General features: G+C 39.4%; 1 protein-coding gene across 4 annotated transcripts in view; it reads right to left on the bottom strand.

The window, feature by feature from the left end:
• TAFA2 (TAFA chemokine like family member 2) overlaps positions 1–21,048 on the bottom strand; it is a 295,636-nt gene that overhangs the window by 84,773 nt on the left and 189,815 nt on the right. For all 4 annotated transcript variants that reach the window (XM_084625487.1, XM_084625490.1, XM_084625488.1 and 1 more), the window contains exon 2: positions 2,203–2,309. In XM_084625487.1, coding sequence (XP_084481613.1) covers positions 2,203–2,308 — 106 coding nt within the window. In that variant the 5' untranslated portion in view covers position 2,309. The remainder of the gene's footprint in view (positions 1–2,202; positions 2,310–21,048) is intronic.

The raw sequence follows: 21,048 nt of genomic DNA, 5'->3' as shown, positions 1-21,048 counted from the left end.
ATACCAACTGTGGCCCAGAAAAGAAATAGCCCCTGTTATGATCTCATTTGTAGGCATATATCTGGAAAGTTGAACTTAGTGGGCCAGCATTTCCTCTCAATTACACAGCGGTAATTCCTGATGTGATCTTCGAAAAAGGTTTTTATAAAAAATAAAGCTGGTTTATACGTAAGACAGACCCTTAATACAAGGATCTTTCAGCAAAAGTAACAGCCAGATTTCAGCACAGTTTAAACTGGATTTTGGCTGAATCAGGAACTAACACAAGCTTACAAAGTTTTGAACGTGGCTCCAACAAGGCGTGACCCCAGCTTCAGTGGTTTGCTGAACCATGTCAGAATCTCTTTTGGCCACAACTAAATTTAAATCTAAAGAGATTGCATAGAAAATGCCTTTGCATCCTAAAATATTAATCAATTATGAAGGAAAATATCTCCACAGAGAAAAAAAAATCTGACTGCTAGATATAGGTAATACTTTCCCATAGAATACTCTTCACACAAAAATAAAATTATAAAATAAACTTCAATAGAAAGAAGTAACGATTTTCTTTATTATGTCACTCCCTACTACTTAACTCCATAACTTTTGAATGACACTCATCTCCCACTTCTAGTTTACTCATGCCTTCCTAGTTTATTCTGAACTGGAATCAGAAGACAAATTGCCAATGTGCAGACACTGCAGGGGGAGATGTGAACCACAAAATCATATTGTACTGCAAAGGCTGCAGTTGGCTTCTGAAGTTGTATTTGATTATAGAAAGAACAGGAAGTTGTCTCATATTAATTCATAAGTCAAGGGAAGTCTTTCCTTGGGTTGGGGCCCTGGCCATAAAAAGGGAATAAAAAAGAAGAAAGATTTATAAGCTGCCAGGAACTGTCAAGCCTCATGTATATATAGATTAGAGCAGAGGTGGGCAAACTACAGCCTGAGGGCCACATCCAGCCCATGGGACCATCCTGCCCGGCCCTTAAGCTCCCAGCTGGGAAGGCTAGCCCCCGGCCCCTTCTCTCCTGTCCCCGCTCTCCCACAGCCATGCTGCCGTGCAGGCAGCACTCTGGACGGCGGGGCTGCAAGTTCCTGCCGAGCAGCGCGGCAGCATGTCTAGCTCTGGAAACAAGGGGGGGTTGGATAGGCGGGGGGTCACAGGGGGCCTGTCAGGGGGCAGGGGTGTGAATAGAGGTTGGGAGACTGGGAGCAGGGGGGTTGGATAGGGGGTGGGGTCCCGGGGTGCGGTTAGGGGACAAGAAGCAGGGGGGTTAGATGGGTCGGGGGTTCTGAAGGTGGCAGTCAGGGGGCAGAAAGTGGGAGGGGGCTAATAAGGGGTGGGGGCCAGGCTGTTTGGGGAGGCACAGCCTTCCCTACCCAGCCCATCACACAGTTTTGCAACCCCAATGTGGCCCATGGGCCAAAAAGTTTGCCCACCGCTGGATTAGAGGCTAGAAATGCCAGGATGAAAGGAGGCTGATATAGCCAAAGTTACTGGAAATGCTGTTACAACACCAGTGTCCAAGTGCTAGCAAGCACAGAGAGAGTGGGAAACTGGAAAACAGGGGTCTCCCCCAGCTCTTTTATTTTTATTGAGGAAATAGACAATAATGTTCAGTGCACACTCTCCAGGAAGTTACTCTTAACAGATAAAACAACGAGGAGTCCTTGTGGCACCTTAGAGACTAACAAATTTATAAATTTGTTAGTCTCTAAGGTGCCACAAGGACTCCTCGTTTTTGCTGATCTAGACTAACACGGCTACCACTCTGAAAGCTCTTAACAGATAGTTTGCATGCAATAGCAGAATACATGGTACTGAAGATTGTTTCTTTATGAGGTTCATTTCAAGAACTCATCTACAGCACTTGCATGTTCTGGCTGATGTATCTATTTTTATGAAGGAAGCTTCTTTATGTGTTTAGTCAATTTTTCAGCTTTACCATTTTAGATAACAAAATTACAGAGTAGTTGCTAAAGTCAGACTTTCACAACAATTGAATTAGAATACTTAAATTCACATGGTAGTAATCCTCAAGAAATTAAAATATCCCTGCTCATTGACACTTCTCTCAACACTGATTTGTGGACTAGCTACCTTGAGAAGCAAATCAGCATAGAAAAAGTGACATGGGGCCAATAAGCTAGACAATTCTAGTCTTTTGATAGAGATTACATGTTCTACAATAAATTCAGAGCAGAATTTCTTACCTTTGTGGTGGTTTGCCCCAGATGCTAATTTCCCCCAGAATGTTACAACAAATATTATTATTAGCAGTTTTCCTTTTGTTGCTTTCTGTAAGTATCTCTTATTCATCCTGAAAATAAAGATAAAAATACATTAAAATAAGTGTTTAAATTAAACATTTTTTTTCTTTTTACCATTGTAAACTGAATGTGATGCTTGTAAAAGATGCTTGATTGACAACCCTGAAGTCTGAAATCCTTTTGAGCCATAGAAAAGGCTCAGCATGGACTGCAACAGTGCAATCTTCCCCTCCCTTCCCTGCCAACGTTTCCCCTTCCGGTTACAGAAGGACCATCTCAGAGAATATTTGAGCCCTGTACCAGATGGACATCATTAGAGCCCCTCCATCAGAGAAGCCTCCCAAGGGAAGGCAACAATAGAAACCCGGCCAACTCTCCCCTGATGTGAATTCACACTGGGGTGCAGCAGATCTTGCTGGAGCAGGACTTGCCATCTGCATCACCATGAATTAGCCAAGGTTGATTTGGGCCTCTGACTCTCCTGCAATGACATTTAGTGTATGGCTTTAAGGCCACCTGCAACTCTTTGAAGCCCTGCATACAAGTCATGATGACGGATTTGATCAGAGTACCAACAAATGCAGCACCCCCACCACATGAGAAGTCCCCAGGGTGCTTGATACACACGAGGCAGTAGCTTACGGGCTGAGCCAAACACATGGGATTGACCAATATCATTCCTTGTCTATGCCAATGGACAAGAATAGACAGGTGATATTGTGTCAAAGAAAGTTGCAAAAAGTCACAAAGTAATTGAAACATGAGATACTGATATTGCATTGTGATGGGTTCATTGTGACTTTACAGCAGTACTTGATGGCACTGAGACACGATGATGAAATGCAAGGTTGAGCATTGGTTATATCAGTGCAACTCCATGCAAAGTAGGTCGCCAGGTGCTAAAAAACATGCACAGTAGTTCTGGCTATCGGGCTAGAGAATTAAAGTTCAGCAGAGGGTGGTGAGATGTATTATGATGATACCTGCTCTTGCTTTTTGCTCTCCATGGAAGACCCCTAGAGAGCTGGCTAAGAAACATTTCTGCAGGATGTTCATATTTCTGCTGATAGGTCAAGAGGACCATGATGCCTATTACACACCTTTTACACTGAAAAAGCGGCAAACTTGACCATTTGAACAAAATTAATACTATTTGACAATGCCTGGTACTAGGCTGCCTTTTGCTTCAGAGCAGAAAAATCTGTATCGCTTCAGTACTGTTGTGCAATTTCTACAGTTCTCCCCTATTGCATTCATAAGAAGCCAATATTAAAAAAGACTACACCCTCTTTCTCTCTCGCTCCGTTCATGCACAGCAGTACCCTGACAACCACAAGTGCTATGAAAAAGCAGTCTATGCTGTCACTCAGAATTAAGCATGAGACTGTTAAGTTCCAGATCTATTTCCACTTAAGAGCAATCCCAGTTTTTTCAGTTTCTCCCTACCTCTGCACAGGTCTCTCCATACCAGGACCCTGCACATTAGTGTTGCAGATGGCAGACCCGCAAATTTAAATCTCCTTTGGAGAGACAGGTATGATCTTATTAAACATAGGTAAGATTTCAAACTGAGCCACCTGTACAAAACATGTGATTCAAATTAACAGACCAATGAGAAGATTTTAATCTAATTCAATTAATGTGTACCAAAGCCCTTTAACACCTGAATTCAGAACAAACAAAGAATTAAATGCTCTTTAACAGAAGTAATGTATTTACTATATAAGGTGTGTTCCTCTGGGATTGTGTAGGGGAGTAACACCGACCCTAGGGGAGTACAATATCCAGTGTTCTGCTGATAGCTTGTGCACTGAATGTCTAACTGATTAATAATCTTAGTAGCAATCACAGTATGCTATGAACCTCACTGCATTTCTGACATCGGCTTGCTCCTCTTTGCACGAATGTTCCTGTTCTTTCGGAATGCTACTTGTTTATTCGCCATCGGCTACAGGTTTCTGAAGTGCCCAGAACTGAAGGGAAATTCATTCTTTGTCATTCTAAACAAAGAATTAAAAAATGTAAACGGAGATATATGTTCACACTGTTGATTTATAGCCATATATGTGAACAGCAGAGAAATTAGTCCTCCACCGCACCTGTTGTGATGCTGGTGCCAATCAAAATTCCATTAAAATGAAGTCTCCCTCCCATGCACACCAAGCCTCACTCTAAGGGGTCTAATGCTACCCCCCCCCCCGCCGCATCTCTGATGTTGCCAGATCTTCTCCACTTGCTCTGCAATGAGACACGCTGCAGACACAGAGCTAGGACTTGAGAAAATAGCAGCAGAGAGAGGCAAAGAGGAGGGGGACAACCAGTCTGCCTGTAAACAGCAGCCCCTTATGGCAGGTAACAGGAGGAGAAGGTTAAAAAGACACGTGCCTTTCCTGCTGCCACCCTTGCTTGCGGGACTGTGATGACCTAGAAATCAGCAGCTCCATTGACCTACCAATCCCCAAAAAGGGCTGTCCTGCACACAAAAAATAAGAGTTTTCAGCTTTGACATATTAACTAAGTGGCAACTCCCCTGTCATGCTAACAATGACAAGACTGGAGTGAGGCTAGTGCAGGGCAAGGATAATATGGGAAAGGGAAGGCTGGAGCAGAAGTAGGCTGGGAGTCTTTGGAGCCTGATGCACAGCAAATCAGCAGGAGGGTTCTTGGCCTGGTAGCTCTGTTGCTCAGCCTGATCTGCAACTCTGCTGGGGTCATGGACATACCTGAAGCAGGAGCTGGAAGCAGGATCTGCTGACTGGGGAAACAACCAGAGAGCCTTGGCTGACCAAGCCCTCTCAGAAAGGAGAAGAACACATTATTTTCTGTTTTTCTTTTCTTCCTTGCCTTCCAAAGGCCTTGTAGACTTCTGTGGGATGTGGAAGTATACTGACTTTTGTTTGGACTACTTTTACACCCACCCATCCCCATAAGGCACCCCCCACAGATATCTAGCTGTGCTTTGGATTCTGAGACAAGAGCGGCACCCACCCTCTTTCCAAAAGGGTGTCAGAGAGATATAACCTACTACAAGAATACTGGCTCTCTATTTCTTGAGAACAGTCAGCATGCTACTGGCAGTGTTCATGTGCTTACAGAAATAACATATACCCACCTAGACACTGCTAAGGGCAACAGACCAGAGCAGCAAACACAGGTTTGAGCTGGTGGGTTCTTCTCAGCAGCCTAACAGGTTATTGTGAAAGGGATGGTGCTGAGAAAAAGTGATCATCTATTCAGACAATCTTGAGAGGTTAGTTAATGACTTAGACATCTTGAACCCAATCCTAGGTATGTCTGTGTGTAGTTTTTTTTATCATCATCTGGCTGTATTAGTCTGTGATGGTTACTTTTGGTTAATAAATTGTATTTGCATTTGTTTTCCAAAACAGCCTAAAGTGCAACATGAAGTGGCCAGTGGAGCCAGAAAATATTGACCGCAGCCTTGAAACAGGGCTGTTAACCTTTTTGTAACCCTGACCAAGTCAGGTGACTGGGTCCCAGAAGTAAAAATCAGTCCGTTACCAATACTTCTATGTGTCACACTGTCAATGAGGTCTGAAAAAGTTATTTGCAAACTTTATGCAGGAAGATACAGAATTACATAAACAAACTGCAGCTATTAACCTGAACAGTTTTTCCTCTTAGGCACTCTTCTCCTTTATTCTTTTTCTGAGACCCCTTTCAGAAACCATGGTACCATCTATTGCCAGACTCCAGTGATGTTGTATTATATCAGCTAGAAATTCAAAAACCAGAACATCAAGTTTACAGGAAAACTTGAAATTTCAAGATCAATTTCATTCTGAAATGGAATGAAATTTCAAAAATTCCGTGTGAAACAAAGTATTGATTGTTTCTAATTGAAAACTGCTGACAGGAACATTTTCGACATTTTTTATTAGAAACAATGCAGTCTCAACATGTAAACCCAGAAAATGAATAGTAAGACTGGCCCTTTTGAATTTATTTTTCAGTGCATCAGTAGGCAGGGGAAGGGAGCATGGACTGTCCCTAGACTCCAGGCACACACCCAACTGAAACAAAAAAGAAACATCAACAACATAACCCTCTTCAACAGTGGGAGAGTGGGAGATGATTGCACTGTGACCAGTTCTTCACTAACACCATTATCTAATGAATACTGGTATTAATTTGCTGCACTTGGTTTAGAATAAATATTTCCACTAATATGTAGACCAGTAGCACACTAACACACTATACTACAGCCCAATCCTAGAACACCTTAAGTAGTTGTGCTAGAAGTATCTTAGCAGTTGCATGTCTTTTTCTCAGGATGCAAATCCAGCTGAGACTGCAAAGGGAAACTCTAGAACACTGTGTTGTCTCTAGAAATCTCTAAGGTTGGTCTCCATAATTCATCAAAGAAGTTGTCATGAGAACTTACAAACTTGTGTAAAAATAGAGTCAGTGGCCCTCTCCACTGCTTCATATCCTGATGGGGCCCACCAGAAGATGGATGTGGCAAACCTGTGTGGGTACCCTGGAAATGCTCCTAATACCTGGGTAAGTAATGTATTCAGCTCCTTTGTAGCATGCACAAGCTCACAAGTTTCCCTTTTGCTCAGCCCATACTGGTGAATTCAGGATCAAGAACCCTTCCAACAACTCACAAGTAAAGGAGAATCACCAGGGAATTACAAAAAGAAAAGGAGTACTTGTGGCACCTTAGACACTAACCAATTTATTTGAGCGTAAGCTTTCGTGAGCTGCATCGGATGCATCCAATGAAGTGAGCTATAGCTCACGAAAGCTTATGCTCAAATAAATTGGTTAGTCTCTAAGGTGCCATGAGTACTCCTTTTCTTTTTGCGAATACAGACTAACACAGCTGTTACTCTGAAACCAGGGAATTACAGCATCTTCTAGCCATGTAGGCCAGTATTAAACTGTCCTGGATTTCCTATTATAAGCAAAGTGCAACCATATGCAACCCTTACTACAGCAAAAGAATGGAAGAAAATAATAACTTTAATTTTTTTCCTGTTAACAGCTTAAATAGAAATAAAAGATCTCTATCCATTTGTCTCATTTATAGTCATTTACATAACCTGGCATCCATGAAGCCTTAATATTAATTAGTTCATGTTTCAAACACCTGTACATTTTCAGTGCCTTTCAGATCCAGCTACCTTTTGAAGACAAGTCCCTTTTCCATGCCCTGAGGATGTCACATGTCCTAAGTACACACTGAGAATGTTTACACATAGAAGAAATGTGGCTGCTTCCCCATTAAACGCCGATTTAGTGTTCAAGAAATAAAAGCTTCCACTGACAGCATATTACAGACCAGAATTCTCTTACTTTTTCTTTTACAGTCAATATTTTATTGGCTATTTCTAAAAAGTCCTAGATGATCAGTAGGAATGGCCCTGGGGCTGAAAGTCCTTTTACACAAACAATGCAGCAATTTAAATTATGTTCTGCATTATGTTGAATCTTACATTATTTATTAGCAGTGCAGCTTTATTCAGCCTTTTCTTCTGTAAACTAATGCAGATTTAAAAGTGTCCCGCTGGTAGCTAAGATCACTTTGTAAAAGTAACACCTGTGTGACCACTATGTGTTTGAATATATATATATATAAATTCCCTCTATGCCATTCCTGTCATGTTTGCTCAGTGAACAAATAATTTGACACTCTCATTACTTCAGGTACAAGGTAGCTTGTGAAAATCAATCTTCTTTCTGCTTCATACATCACAGCCTATAACAGACACAAAGTGCATTCTGATTCTGAAATGAAGCTGGGGAAAAATACAGGTCTATTGTCGTAAGCTACTTTGTTTGATCTAGATGGGTAAGAAAAGAAAGAAAATGGGCACTTAGCCTGGTAAAACTAGGAAACGTAGCACAGGAATCACAGAGGAAAACTTGATATACAAAGCAAAGGTATTGTTTTTGCAAAGTGATCCTTTACCAGAGGGATACTTTTATACTAGAAAGAACAAGTACCTGTCGGGTGTTTAGTGCACTGCCATTCAGAAATATCTTATTCAGAAATGGTTAAAATACTGCTGGCTGATCTGTACAAGTTCTGTGAACATGGTTACCATCAGCCTAGCTGCACAAGTGACAGCAACACAGAACGTTTAGACACCTCCATAAAGAAAACATGAAAAAAATGATCATGCTATTAAGATCCTAATACATGACAACATCCCTTTTCAAGACAGTATTTAAGTATGTGCTTAACTATAAGTAGGTACTTAAATCATTTTGGGAAAATGGGTCTTCAGCAAATATTTCATGTTAAGCACGTGCTGTCCTGAACAGGGATTGATTTAAGCATGTGCTTAAACGCTTTCCTGAATTAGAGCATAAGAGAGTAAGCACTAGTGAGAACAAGCAGGTATGAAAATGCAGAAATTCCAAATATTGAAGCAATAAAATGTGAAAACATGCAACAACTTCAAAAACAACTCTCTTAGTATAATTCAATTAATTGCCCAATAACTGGTATACAAGAGATATGAGTAAATACAAGTCATGATATGTGTCCACAGTATCTCAGACTGCTTGGATGTGCTATTTACTATTTAGTATTTATAGTACTGCACTAAAAATCTGATAAACATGGTCCTTTAAATTTCCAAAGAAGTTCACTTTATGCACCTGACTCTCTACAACTTTAACAGGAATCTCATAGCTAAATTTCTTACAGAAATTTATAGGGAAGTATTTTTTTTTCCTAACTAGATATTTTGAGTTTTGCTGATACTGCCTTTGCAACTGATATGATACTGATGAATGGCCTTCTTTCTTGACCACTATCAACATTCATCTCCAGTGCTTCCAAATTAACACCAGTTCTTTGTGGACACGACTAATTGCAATTTTCAACCTCATAAATTTTCAGACATGACACCTAACCAAAAGCAATAAAGAAAACAGAGAAGAGTAAACAAAAAGTGTACTGTCCTTCCAGCCAGCTGCAACTCAGACAACATAGACAAATTTCATTGTGTATTTAATCTCTCTTTTCCTCGCCTTTTATTATCAGTTCAGCAACCCATGCAAAGTAATGTTTCATCTGACATAGCAATGCTGTTTCATTATAGAACATCCAGACAACAGAACTCTAGTTATATAGATGAGGGGTCTTGTGGGGGCTAGGGAGTAAATTCACTCAGTACCCTTATAAGTTAAAAAAATCAAAGTATAAAATTAATGCTACTGGTTGTAGCCTCATAGTACATCCAAACTGTTATTGTATTGTACTTATAAGTACCTAACATAAAGCATTACAAAATATTTAAGTTTCTGTAGTACTCAACATGTTTAATTTGGCCATTGATTTTCTAGACTCTTCTATAATAAGCTCTCACAGCTAAACATTCACCATTAGAAAGTGCTTAGGCTCCAATTCACATAATTTTCTCTGGTATTATTATTCCATTTTAAACTCTTTCTCTCTCAAGTTCTGTGCTTTAGGGATTTTAGGTTGTAGGGGGTACTATCTATTCACTTAATCATCACTGCAACAGTATTTGCTTATATCTTACACTTGATCCTTTTGCAGATGGTTATTTAAATTTTCTTTATTCATATCTCAGTAAACCTTCCAGGATGAACTGAAGAAAAAGGATAATGGCTCACTGGGCTTTGAACAACATGTCTCATTGTGACTTGAAACTCTTAAGTCTATTGTGATTTCATAAAGGCCACTGCAGCAGCAGAGTTAAGCTTTCAGAGGAGATGTTAATGTCTTCATCATTTTTAGTATGTTTTCCTTTTGTATGTTAGCTCAACAAGTCAGATTCTGATTTGTTCCAAGACCAAAACCATAAACAGATCTGTGATGATACGGGTTACTTTCAGGTCATTTCACCTTCACTACAAAAAAGTACCCACATATTTCTGTGTGATATCTTACATGAAGAAAAAGGACAGATGGTCTCTCTAATGACCTGATATGCACACACCACAGTGTTAGGTTCCTTCAAAATTATACAAAAATAAATAATGCCACACACTAGTTTTACTTGACAATTTGAGTACTTTCAGGTATTTTTTTGGTGACTCCAACTAGAACTATTACCTTTTAATGCTTGCCTCACCACATCATTCAGATCTCACCTATAGCTATAACAGTTGGGCAACCTTTTTCAACTGAAACATTCTTTCAGTATAAAATGCACCTTTGGTAATACTGAAACATTTTGTGAATTTGTTTAGATTTTGCTGAATTGTTTAGGTTGAAAACAAACCTTACAAAAATGAAATAAATACATTTTCATTTCAAAATTCCATTTAATTTTATTTTTAATATAAAAATTTTAAAATGTTGGAAATCAAAATGAAATGTTTTCTTCCATGTCAAACAAAATGCACCATTATCCCAAAAGGATTTTAAATAACATTTTGAAAAATCCTGTTTTCAGTTCAACACAAAATGATTTTTTTTTTATTTGGAATTCCCAGAGAACTAAAAGAAAACATTATTCTCACAGCTCTAATAGCTAAAATCTTGTCTTATTTCATGATCCCTCTTTGCTTCACCAGTAAAACCAATCTCAATGCCCTCTCTATTTCCTTCTCCCACTCTCCCTCTGCCAGCCATGCTGCCCCTTATAATGGAAACACTTTCAAACCTGTTCAACATACCATCTTCCTTGCCTCTTCAAAATCCCCATTTCTGTAGTCTACCCACAAATGAGTTAATATTAGAGCTGGCCCCACAGGAAATTCTGACATTTTGAAATTTTCTTTCGAGCCGAGTCATTTTGATAATGTTGAAATATTACAATACACACAGATGTATAATGTAAGATCAACATGAATGAAAAGTTTTTTAAAAGTTAAAAAAATGAGTCAAACCAAAACAAACTGAAAATCAGACTGAAACAAGCAAAAAAGTCAAAACAAAATACTCTATTTCAATTCAAATCATTTCAAAATTTTTACATAGAAAATTTCATCAAAATTGACACATGCCCGTGAAATATTTCAATGAAATAGCATTTTCCATGAAAAACTGTTTTACTGAAAATTCCCAAACCAATTCTAGTTAATACATTTAGATATTAAAATTACATATATTTCAGAACCATCGAGATGTGTGCATGCCTGAACCAAGTAATCACATGCCTTTATTATGGTACTAGTGTCCTGCCTCTCCCCTTCCTAGCCTTTTATTATCTTTAGCTGCAGTGTCATGTCTAATTTTAAACTGCAAGCTTTTCTGGGTAGGTACTGTGTCTACACTGGTTTCTGTGAAATACCTCACACATTTCAGGATCCTCAAAACTAACAATTGTTCAAGAATCCCTATGTTTTGAGCAGGACACGTTAAGCAGGAAATCTTAAGACCAAATAACATTCAAATATCTACATGATGGTAATATAGTGACAGAACTCTACCAGCCTAAGCTACGATTCTAGCATTTAAATTCTCTGTTTAAGCAAGTCAAATTTATCATTCTAATTTAACAAAAGACAAAATTAAAAACCAAAAGTACAGATAAATCAGCTAAGACCTTGTTTTTAATGAGATATCACCAAAAAAGCCAGCCAGCTATCATTTTTGGTTAGATCTGATTGATCGGGACAACTATGCTTTCTCTTATCCTTTTATCTCTTTAAAATGTGCCTCCAATTCCCATTCTGTAATGTTTAAGATGACCCCAAGAGATAGTTATCTTGTGTCTATGGGATCATTCATTACTAAGATACCTTTGTATCTTTCTTTGCTGAATTCGAGCAATGCGATTGAACGTGGGTGGTTATTCAGTGATTAACACTCCCACAGTTTGTTTATAACTCACTCCCTTTTCCATCACTCTTGTTTCAAATTGAAAATCTTTCTGTTCTCACCAAGGATTTTTTTTCACCCCTTGCTAACAATGACATCATGGAAACACACACAAACAACAAGTTGGGCAGGTGTGTTGTTTTCCTAAAGAGGCCATCCACAGAAAACAACAAGCTCTATACTTGCAGGAATTAATTAATTTTTTTAAGATTAAAAATTAAAATTAAGGCCACCCAGAGAAAACAATAGGATTTAAGTTTGAAATAAAGGTACTTAAAGAGTGAGCTCTCATAGATTTAAATTCAGACAGCTCTGTTCCCATCCATAATCTCTTTCACACCACATTAGGGAAGCAATTTGTAGACTTCTACACCTTTTCCATTAGTGGTGATAAAGCTACATGTGCGGTTACAATTCTGCTAAATGATCTTTCCTGACTGAAGATTAAATTCTGCTCTTCTGAAGATCTTTGTCATAGAACCATAGAATATCAGTGTTGGAAGGGACCTCAGGAGGTCATCTAGTCCAACCCCCTGCTCAAAGCAGGACCAATCCCCAACTAAATCATCCCAGCCAGGACTTTGTCGAGCCTGACCTTAAAAGTATCTAAGGAAGTAGATTCCACCACCTCCCTAGGTAACGCATTCCAGTGTTTCACCACCCTCTTAGTGAAAAAGTTTTTCCTAATATCCAACCTAAACCTCCCCCACTGCAACTTGACACCATTACTCCTTGTTCTGTCATCTGGTACCACTGAGAACAGTCTAGATCTATCCTCTTTGGAACCCCCTTTCAGATAGTTGAAAGCAGCTATAAAATCCCCCCTCATTCTTCTTTTCTGCAGACTAAACAATCCCAGTTCCCTCAGCCTCTCCTCATAAGTTATGTGTTCCAGTCCCCTAATCATTTTTGTTGCCCTCTGCTGTACTCTTTCCAATTTTTCCACATCCTTCTTGTAGTGTGGGGCCCAAAACTGGACACAGTACTCCAAATGAGGCCTCACCAATGTCAAATAGAGGGGAACGATCACGTCCCTCGATCTGCTGGCAATGCCCCTACATATACATCCCAAAATGCCATTGGCCTTCTTGGCAACAAGGGCATACTGTTGACTCATATCCAGCTTCTCGTCCACTGTAACCCCTAGGTCCTTTTCTGCAGAACTCCTGCCGAGCCATTCGGTCCCTAGTCTGTAGCGGTGCCTGGGATTCTTCCGTCCTAAGTGCAGGACTCTGCACTTGTCCTTGTTGAACATCATCAGATTTCTTTTGGCCCAATCCTCTAATTTGTCTAGGGCCCTCTGTGTCCTATCCCTACCCTCCAGCATATCTACCTCTCCTCCCAGTTTAGTGTCATCTGTAAACTTGCTGAGGGTGCAATCCACACCATCCTCCAGATCATTTATGAAGATATTGAACAAAACCGGCCCAAGGATCAACCCTTGGGGCACTCCACTTGATACCGGCTGCCAACTAGACATGGAGCCATTGATCACTAGCCGTTGAGCCTGACAATCTAGCCTACTTTCTATCCACTTTATAGTCCATTCATCAAGCCCATACTTCTTTAACTTGCTTGCAAGAATACTTGTCCATCATAGCAACATTTTGGTAGGTCTCTTTTGTAACTGGGGAAGCGGAGGAACTTATATTCAGCTCTGCTTTCTTTTTCACGAGGATTAGATCTGTCAACAGACATGCACTTTTGCCAAATGCAATCATTGTTGAACTCATGTTTTCATATATGACTTCCATGAATTTTTGGTCACGCTTTCAATTAGGAGTATTCAGAGTAGCAGCCATGTTAGTCTGTATCCACAAAAAGCAAAGGAGTACTTGTGGCACTTTAGAGAATAACACATTTATCTGAGCATAAGCTTTCATGAGCTACAATTCAGTTCACGAAAGCTCATGCTCAGATAAATTTGTTAGTCTCTAAGGTGCCACAAGTACTCCTTTGCTTTTTAATTAGGAGTATGTTTTTCAATAGCAAATGACAGTATGGCAAAGTTACTCAACCTTCCAAAACTGGTCTCATGCGGCGACAAAAGTAGCTGTAGCAACACACATTACATTGGCATCACCAGAGAGCTGCTAGAGCAGAGTGTATCAGAAGACAACAAGGTCAGGCTGCCCCACCCTTTGAGCCCCTAGACCCAGCACATGGCCCCAGTGAACCTTTTACCACTGCATTGAGCAGAAGCTCTCGCAACTCTATTGGGGGTGGGGGAAGAAAGAGAAAGATGGGCCAGATTCCCCCAGCTACTCCATAGATCCACCATAAGGTGTCAACAGCTAATCCCCAGACTCCAGGGAAAACATGTGAGGTACGAGCTCCTCCAGTTCTGGGGGAAAGGGACAGACAAAGCCAGGCCAGGCGGGGCTTCCTTCCGACCATTAGATGGACCCAGAATGCACTCCTCCTTAGTAAACAGCCTTCTCCTGCTGCCAGCTAAAATTGTCAAGTCCTGTAAGCTCAAGTAGTAGCAGCCTGTACGGCAGTGCTGCAAGGTCAGGATTCAACCATCCTGGAGATTCGTGATGCAGAGCGGGTTGTTTGTTACAGCTGCACATAATAGGATTTGGTTTTACATTTTTCTTTAAAAACAAAACTAGGAAATTACACACAAAAAGCCCTTCTTAAAAGAAGGTTATTTAGGTTGCAAAACCAATCCCTCAAAAAGTTAGGATATACCAGATTTTCAGTTGCCCTTGAAACCATAATTCAGGACCTGGTCATAATAATACAGTCTTCAATTCGTGATCATGTGCTATTTTTTCCCACAGGACCCCTGCCTCTTTCAGTGCCCAGAAAGCACACTTAAAGGGGACCTTCGGGGGGAATTAAGGTTGAACAGGCAGTCTTAAAATTGGCATCTGACACAGAATGTAATACAACAGCTTCCTGAGAATCATGCTGTATGCACAAAATTCTGCCATCTCCTCTCCCTCTGTCTCCCCCCCCCAGCATTCTGAAACAGTTATGAATATATATTAATAATCAGCTGCAATTGAAAAGGCTGCATGAAAGGATCAGAGTAATCCATGCACTGAATTTCTCAGAACAGGGACAGATCCGAACACTCAGAGTTTGCATGAGAGGACTGAGTAGGGTGGTTAAGGTGTCAGACTGAAACCCATCGTCCTTCTTCCTTGTAACCTCACTGAATTTTCCAATATCTCCTCTATCTATAACTCCTTTTTTTCAGGAATGGCAGCAGCCCTGGAACTTAAATATTAGCTCTGGTGCCCTAACTTTCATCTAGGGCTCTGTCACAGTGCATGCCCAAGCAATTATGAGATTTGAAAGTTGTGGCATGGGGACCCAGGCCAAAAGGCAGAAAGATGTGCCAGGGTCCCACAATAGGGTTAAAAATGCTTGTCTGAGGAGAGCAGAGCTCTGGGACTTGGTGAGGTAGAGAGAACAAGTTCTCTGAAAATTATAAATACCACCAAAAAGTGAGTGACATTCAAGCTCTTAACACTACAAATAGCAAAGTATCTGTGCCATCCTCAATTTGTATTTGTCCACATCCTTATTGACTGCTGGATCCAAAGTCCTCTAGAGAGCATCACACAAATTTTCTACTTACTGTATGGTACACTTGGCTCTCTGATTTAGCTGCAGAGCTCCCTACTGATATCAACTCTGAAGGAGCTTAAGACATTTTTTTTAAAAAAAAAGTCAATTCTAACTTACTTTTCGTAAAGACCATACATGGTTCTCTCCTTTCTGAGAAAAACTTAAGAGATCCCATGCAAAAAGGAGCACAGGATTTGCAATGGAAAGAACTGTGTGTAAAACAGCATGTCCCTGTTATGCAGCTGCCACAATATATGTATTCATTATTATTGTGGGTTGGGTTATATTTTTTTGAAACAGGTGGGTAGAACAGCCACCCTTCATTATATACAGAAATTAAGTATGCGCAAGACTAGTAAGGCTACATTTGGAGACAGCTAAATAGTCTTGAGCTAGTCAATGGTCTCTGAGTATTCAAGCCTTCATTTAGAAAAATGTAAAAAACAATTAAGCTCCTTTATGGAACCAGGTAGCTGAAACAGGTAGCAGTCTCCACCCAAAACATAGGCACATGTGATTGCCCACTACACAGGCACATGCAAGGCACATGTGGGCAGAGGGGTTTCACTGGGTATAATTTTAGTTGAGGGATATGTATGAAAGAGAGAAGCAGGGAGAAACACCACAGAAACAGACACAGAGGAGGAGCATCAAGGACACACCCTGAACAAGCACTGAAAGTGTGGCTCTGAGAAAAAAGTAGAGAGAGCTTTTGGGGCAGAGCGCTGGCTGAAAGAAGCTTGGAACTGTGAACTAAGAAACTATCTTCTGTTGTGTGATTCCTCCTGTGCTCAGGAAAACAGAACTTTGGACATTTTTTTGGTAAGCAAAGAGGGTTGCATAAAAGATACCTGGCTCCATCCATCACCAATTTCTTCTCTTAATGGAAACAACCTACAGAACCCCCAATTTTTCCTAACTGCTCAGGACAAAAGGTGCACTTCTAGAGTCTTTTTGACAGGGAACCTTACAAATACCTTGCTTACATGAATTAATGTTCATAAGAACCCTGTGACGAAAGGGGGAAAAACGTATCTACATTTACCCATGGAGAAGCTGAAGCAAAATAGAGGCCAGTGGCTTGATTCGCAGAGGTTCTTAATACCTGCAGCAGCTATTGAAATCAGTGCGAGCTTCAGGTACTCAGCACCTCTAAAAACTAGATCATAGGTGACTTGCCCACATTAACACAGGAATTCCTTAAAAGAATTAACCTCAGAAACCAGACCTTCTGACTCCCACGTCCGCACTTTAACCCCTTTGATCCTAAAAAGACACCATAGCACAATGGAGGAGTGGCCTGGCCACTTGGAGGAATCAGGGAACAGTTACCGTCTGCAGTATGGTCCTCTCACCAAGGACCATAATTTACACTACAAAGTGCAGTATATGCGTCTCAGCATTCCCCAACACAGCAAATCTCTTCAGGTAAGTTCTCCCTTTTTCTCTCTTTTTACACAGAAACTGAAGATACAGGTTTCTCTGCCAGTTTCTAATGTTCTTACTCACAGTGAGTAGCACTTTACTCTACAAGGAGCCCAGCTGATGGAGGAATGTTCAGATTATTATAAAGTTATTAGCATCTGGTCCTGTCCTGACACCATATCTGCCCTTTTCTGACATAGTGCAATAACTAGATTTAAGTGGGAAAATACATATTTTAGTTAAACCACTCAGTTAAGGATCCACCATGCCAAAATTTATGATGGGTGGATTCATACTTTTAGAAGAATGGCAGAATATTGTAGGCTATAATGTAGGCATGGAGGCTGCCATCAAAAGTGTCTTAAAAACAGGTTACACTTTTCAGAGAGATGCAGTAGGATGCAAAGTGAGAACTGAGCCCAAGTACCTTTCTATAAATGTGTTTCACAGAATAAAGGTCACAAGTACATTTTCCCACTCTGGCAGTGTAAAGGGCCCTTAAAATGGGAGTAAATTAGTATATATTAAACTCTTGCCCAAATTTGGGTGTGTTCCTTAATACAGCTTTGGATGAGAAAGTTCTCAGGTGTTACCACATTTACACAGGATTAACTACTTCTCACAATCTTTGTATTTGCATTTTTACTGAAGCTTAATGGAACAAAAATCTGATTTACATTCATTTGTATTCATTTATTAAAGAGGCTTATTTTAGTATAGTTTTTTTTTATCAATCACATTGCCACTGACATTAGACACAAGCCTGTCTAGGGTTCTGTGTATTTTTGTTTCAGGCAAAGTGGATTGTATCCAGTGTCTGTTATACTAGAGATTAGAGAGGATTATTTTTGATTTTTCAATTTTTCATTTCATAACAATTAATTGGTGCAGTCTAGGAACTAAGCCAAATAATGCCTATTTTGCTTTGTAAGTATCACAGCGTCTAATTTGGCAGCATATGAGAGATCTAGAGTTCAACAGAATTATTCTACTGCTGTCCTAAAAAATACTTTGTTTCTCATATACCAAAAGAGAGTATTAATTTTCAAATGTACAAGACTTAAAGAGTGCATTTCAATAATAATGATAATTAGCTAATATGACATAAGAAGAGCCATAAATGAAATAGCAGTAAATTTCCAAGGCTTCTGAAGATAGACAGTAAGACAGAAATGTTCACAGTATTTTTTATTTTTAAATCAAGATTTAAATTTAATAAGAGAGGATTTCAATTTAGTAGCAGGTAGACAGGTATAATATTGTATGCATCATCTAATAAGAGAAACTGCTATGATATTTTCACACCCTTGCAGTCACAAAACACTCTGAGATGATGTAGATATTGCACTGCCTCTCACCACCAGAAGAAATTATTGTGTTTGCCAGACTATTATTAAATTATTTAGATATGATACTGCCAGTAACAGTTCATTACACATTGGTATAATAGTGCAAGATCATTGCAATCTTCAAAAATTGAAGGAAGGAACAATTTGAGAGGAATATAGAATCTGCACAATCTAAACCAAAATAATATCAACTCTCCTCTTATGTCAGTTGATCCTCTAGGCTTAAGTGTAATTTTAATCCAACATTATTCAGCTTCCAGCTTCAAGAAGCATGGTTCAGATGAATGATTCTACATTTCATTGTCAGAGTTACAGGAGACAAGAGTCTTTAATCATGTTGCTGCAACAAAAGATGCTTGCTGCTCATCTTTTGCTCTTTGTGTAATTTGCAATTGTGAGTCTTCACTAGCAGTGCCTCTATTTCACTTACCTACTCCAACGTTGTCAACTCCTGAGATTTTATCTCAAGTCTTGCAATATTTGGTGTTTTTCTTAAAGTTCCTTTGGAGTCTAGTGGTTATGTGACAATCACAGTTTTAATTTTTCCTCTTGGTTTCAGAGAAAAGCTTGAAAATATGAACACTCAAGGCTCAAACACCAAGAGGCAAATAAAAAATCCCAACATTCATTATTTTACAATCTCATGTTTTTATCAGATCAGCTTGTGATTCTGAATCAAGATTTTTGAACACTTGTGATTGGTGATACTTCTACTCACATGGTATGAAGCCACAGGGAACATTCAGTAGGCTGTGCTATAAGGATATGAATGAAGCTTTATACCTATTTCCACTGCCACTGTATTTTGTTTTCTTTGCAGGAAATGCCCCATTGTGAAACACAGGTTAGCTGAGGCTACATGCAGCCCCACTGCTAGCCGGAAGTTGCGGTTCAGTTTGACTGGGAAGCGGGGAAGGGGGGGAAAATATAATATAAATGTTCGAAGAACTTTTCTTTGTTTTTAAAGAATCCCTGAAACAAACCCTCTGCCTGGGATGCTGCCACAGACCTCAAAGAGTAGATGACAAATACAATTTCTAATTTATCTTTTAACTGGTCAATATTTTGATAAATATCTCCACTGGGCTATGCAATATGACCCTGATTCAGTATTGGGACTACTCAAGTGCTTAAAGTTAGGCACTTGTACCTTGTTGAATTATGGCCTATATTCACCTTTCTGTTGTTTACTATAACCAGTAAGTGGCTGAAACTTGTTACTGTGTCTGTCACTTTTACACTGAACATATGAATAGGTTGAGCTGTCAATTAGACTCCATTTTATTGACTGTCACCAAGTCTTTTAGAACCTTTTATTTAATGGCCTTCTCCACACTATGTTTTCTGACCTTTCGTCCACAAAAGTTACATGATCTCTTATTGACTTCTCCACTTCCTGTCTCCTGATTTCCTTCTCCATTTGTCTACCCTGACTTTCTTCTCTATTGTTTATTTTTTAAGATCCCTGATGAAGAAGGCCATGCATCATAAGTAAATGTATTTAGTTGATTCAATGTGCAGTCAAGATTATTGAGAGAACTCCAGATAAAAATGCAAGTTAATTTTTTTCCAATGTTTGCTTTAAAATAATAGAAGAAGTTAATATTTTAAGTTTTGTACTTCCTTATCCAAATTATGTACCGATGTTGCAAGGAAATGTATTCTTAATAGCGATATTAACAATGATAAATTCACTCACATCATTGTCGTTGATGTCTAATTAACCTAAATGCCCAGCTGAGTATAGTAAGGATTTGCACAAGGCAAGTGAGAGTGACACGTTGGAGGAAGGAGAGAGAAGTGGGATTTTTCCCAAATTGAACTTTTAAGGTCAAGATAAGTTAGCCAACAAGTGAGTCTGAAACTGCAGCAAGAAATACTTATCACAGGAAATTCATACTTTAAATGAAAACCTGTTAAGATAAATGGAATAATCAAGATAAGACTATATAGAAGTGTCTCTACAATGAAGACATGTCTGAAAAGAGCACAGACATGAATTTTTAGCTATTTTTAATCATAATGTGAATGGTGCAGCCAATTCACTGCACAATGCACTAGTGCAGAATGTGTCACCTGAAATAGGGTCATGGTTTACCTTTACTGATTAAATAAGGTTTTTATAGGAGACTAGATGATCACTTTCATTGTTGTGGCTCCTCCACTGTAATCACAGAAAGATATATTCACACTATACTGTTTTCACTGCCACAAACAAAAGGTATTAAGAGAAATCTGAACAGTTTTGTCTGACTGGCAGCTATAATGGTGAACTCCCAGGGACACAATTCTAGGAGTAATTCTCTAAAATAATACAATAGCCATGAAATCATAAAGTCATTTTCTTCTGGTATAATTTTTTCAGTGGTATTTTGGCTGCCAGAGTGCACCCAAGTCAAGATAAAAGTTTAGGCGGTGGCAATTCAAGTTGTAAAAATAGAAGGGCATGAGCATAGATCTACTTGAAAAGTACGTAAGCACCTCTTTATACATAAAATGAGACTTATGACATCTTCAAAGCTTGCATTTTTATCGACTCTTAACTACTAACCCAGAAAGAATTAATCTTATAAAGCCCAAGATCTGAGTCTGAAAGTCACTAGTGATCCCAAACAGCACAGAGATGAACAGCAACTAGAGCTGAGGAAACAATAGGAGTGG

This window comes from Lepidochelys olivacea (genome assembly GCF_965140295.1).
Source record: "Lepidochelys olivacea isolate rLepOli2 genome assembly, chromosome: 1".
NCBI lineage: Eukaryota > Metazoa > Chordata > Testudines > Cheloniidae > Lepidochelys > Lepidochelys olivacea.
Note: the sequence above shows the minus strand (reverse complement) of the source record. Positions and strands in the feature narration are given on the sequence as shown.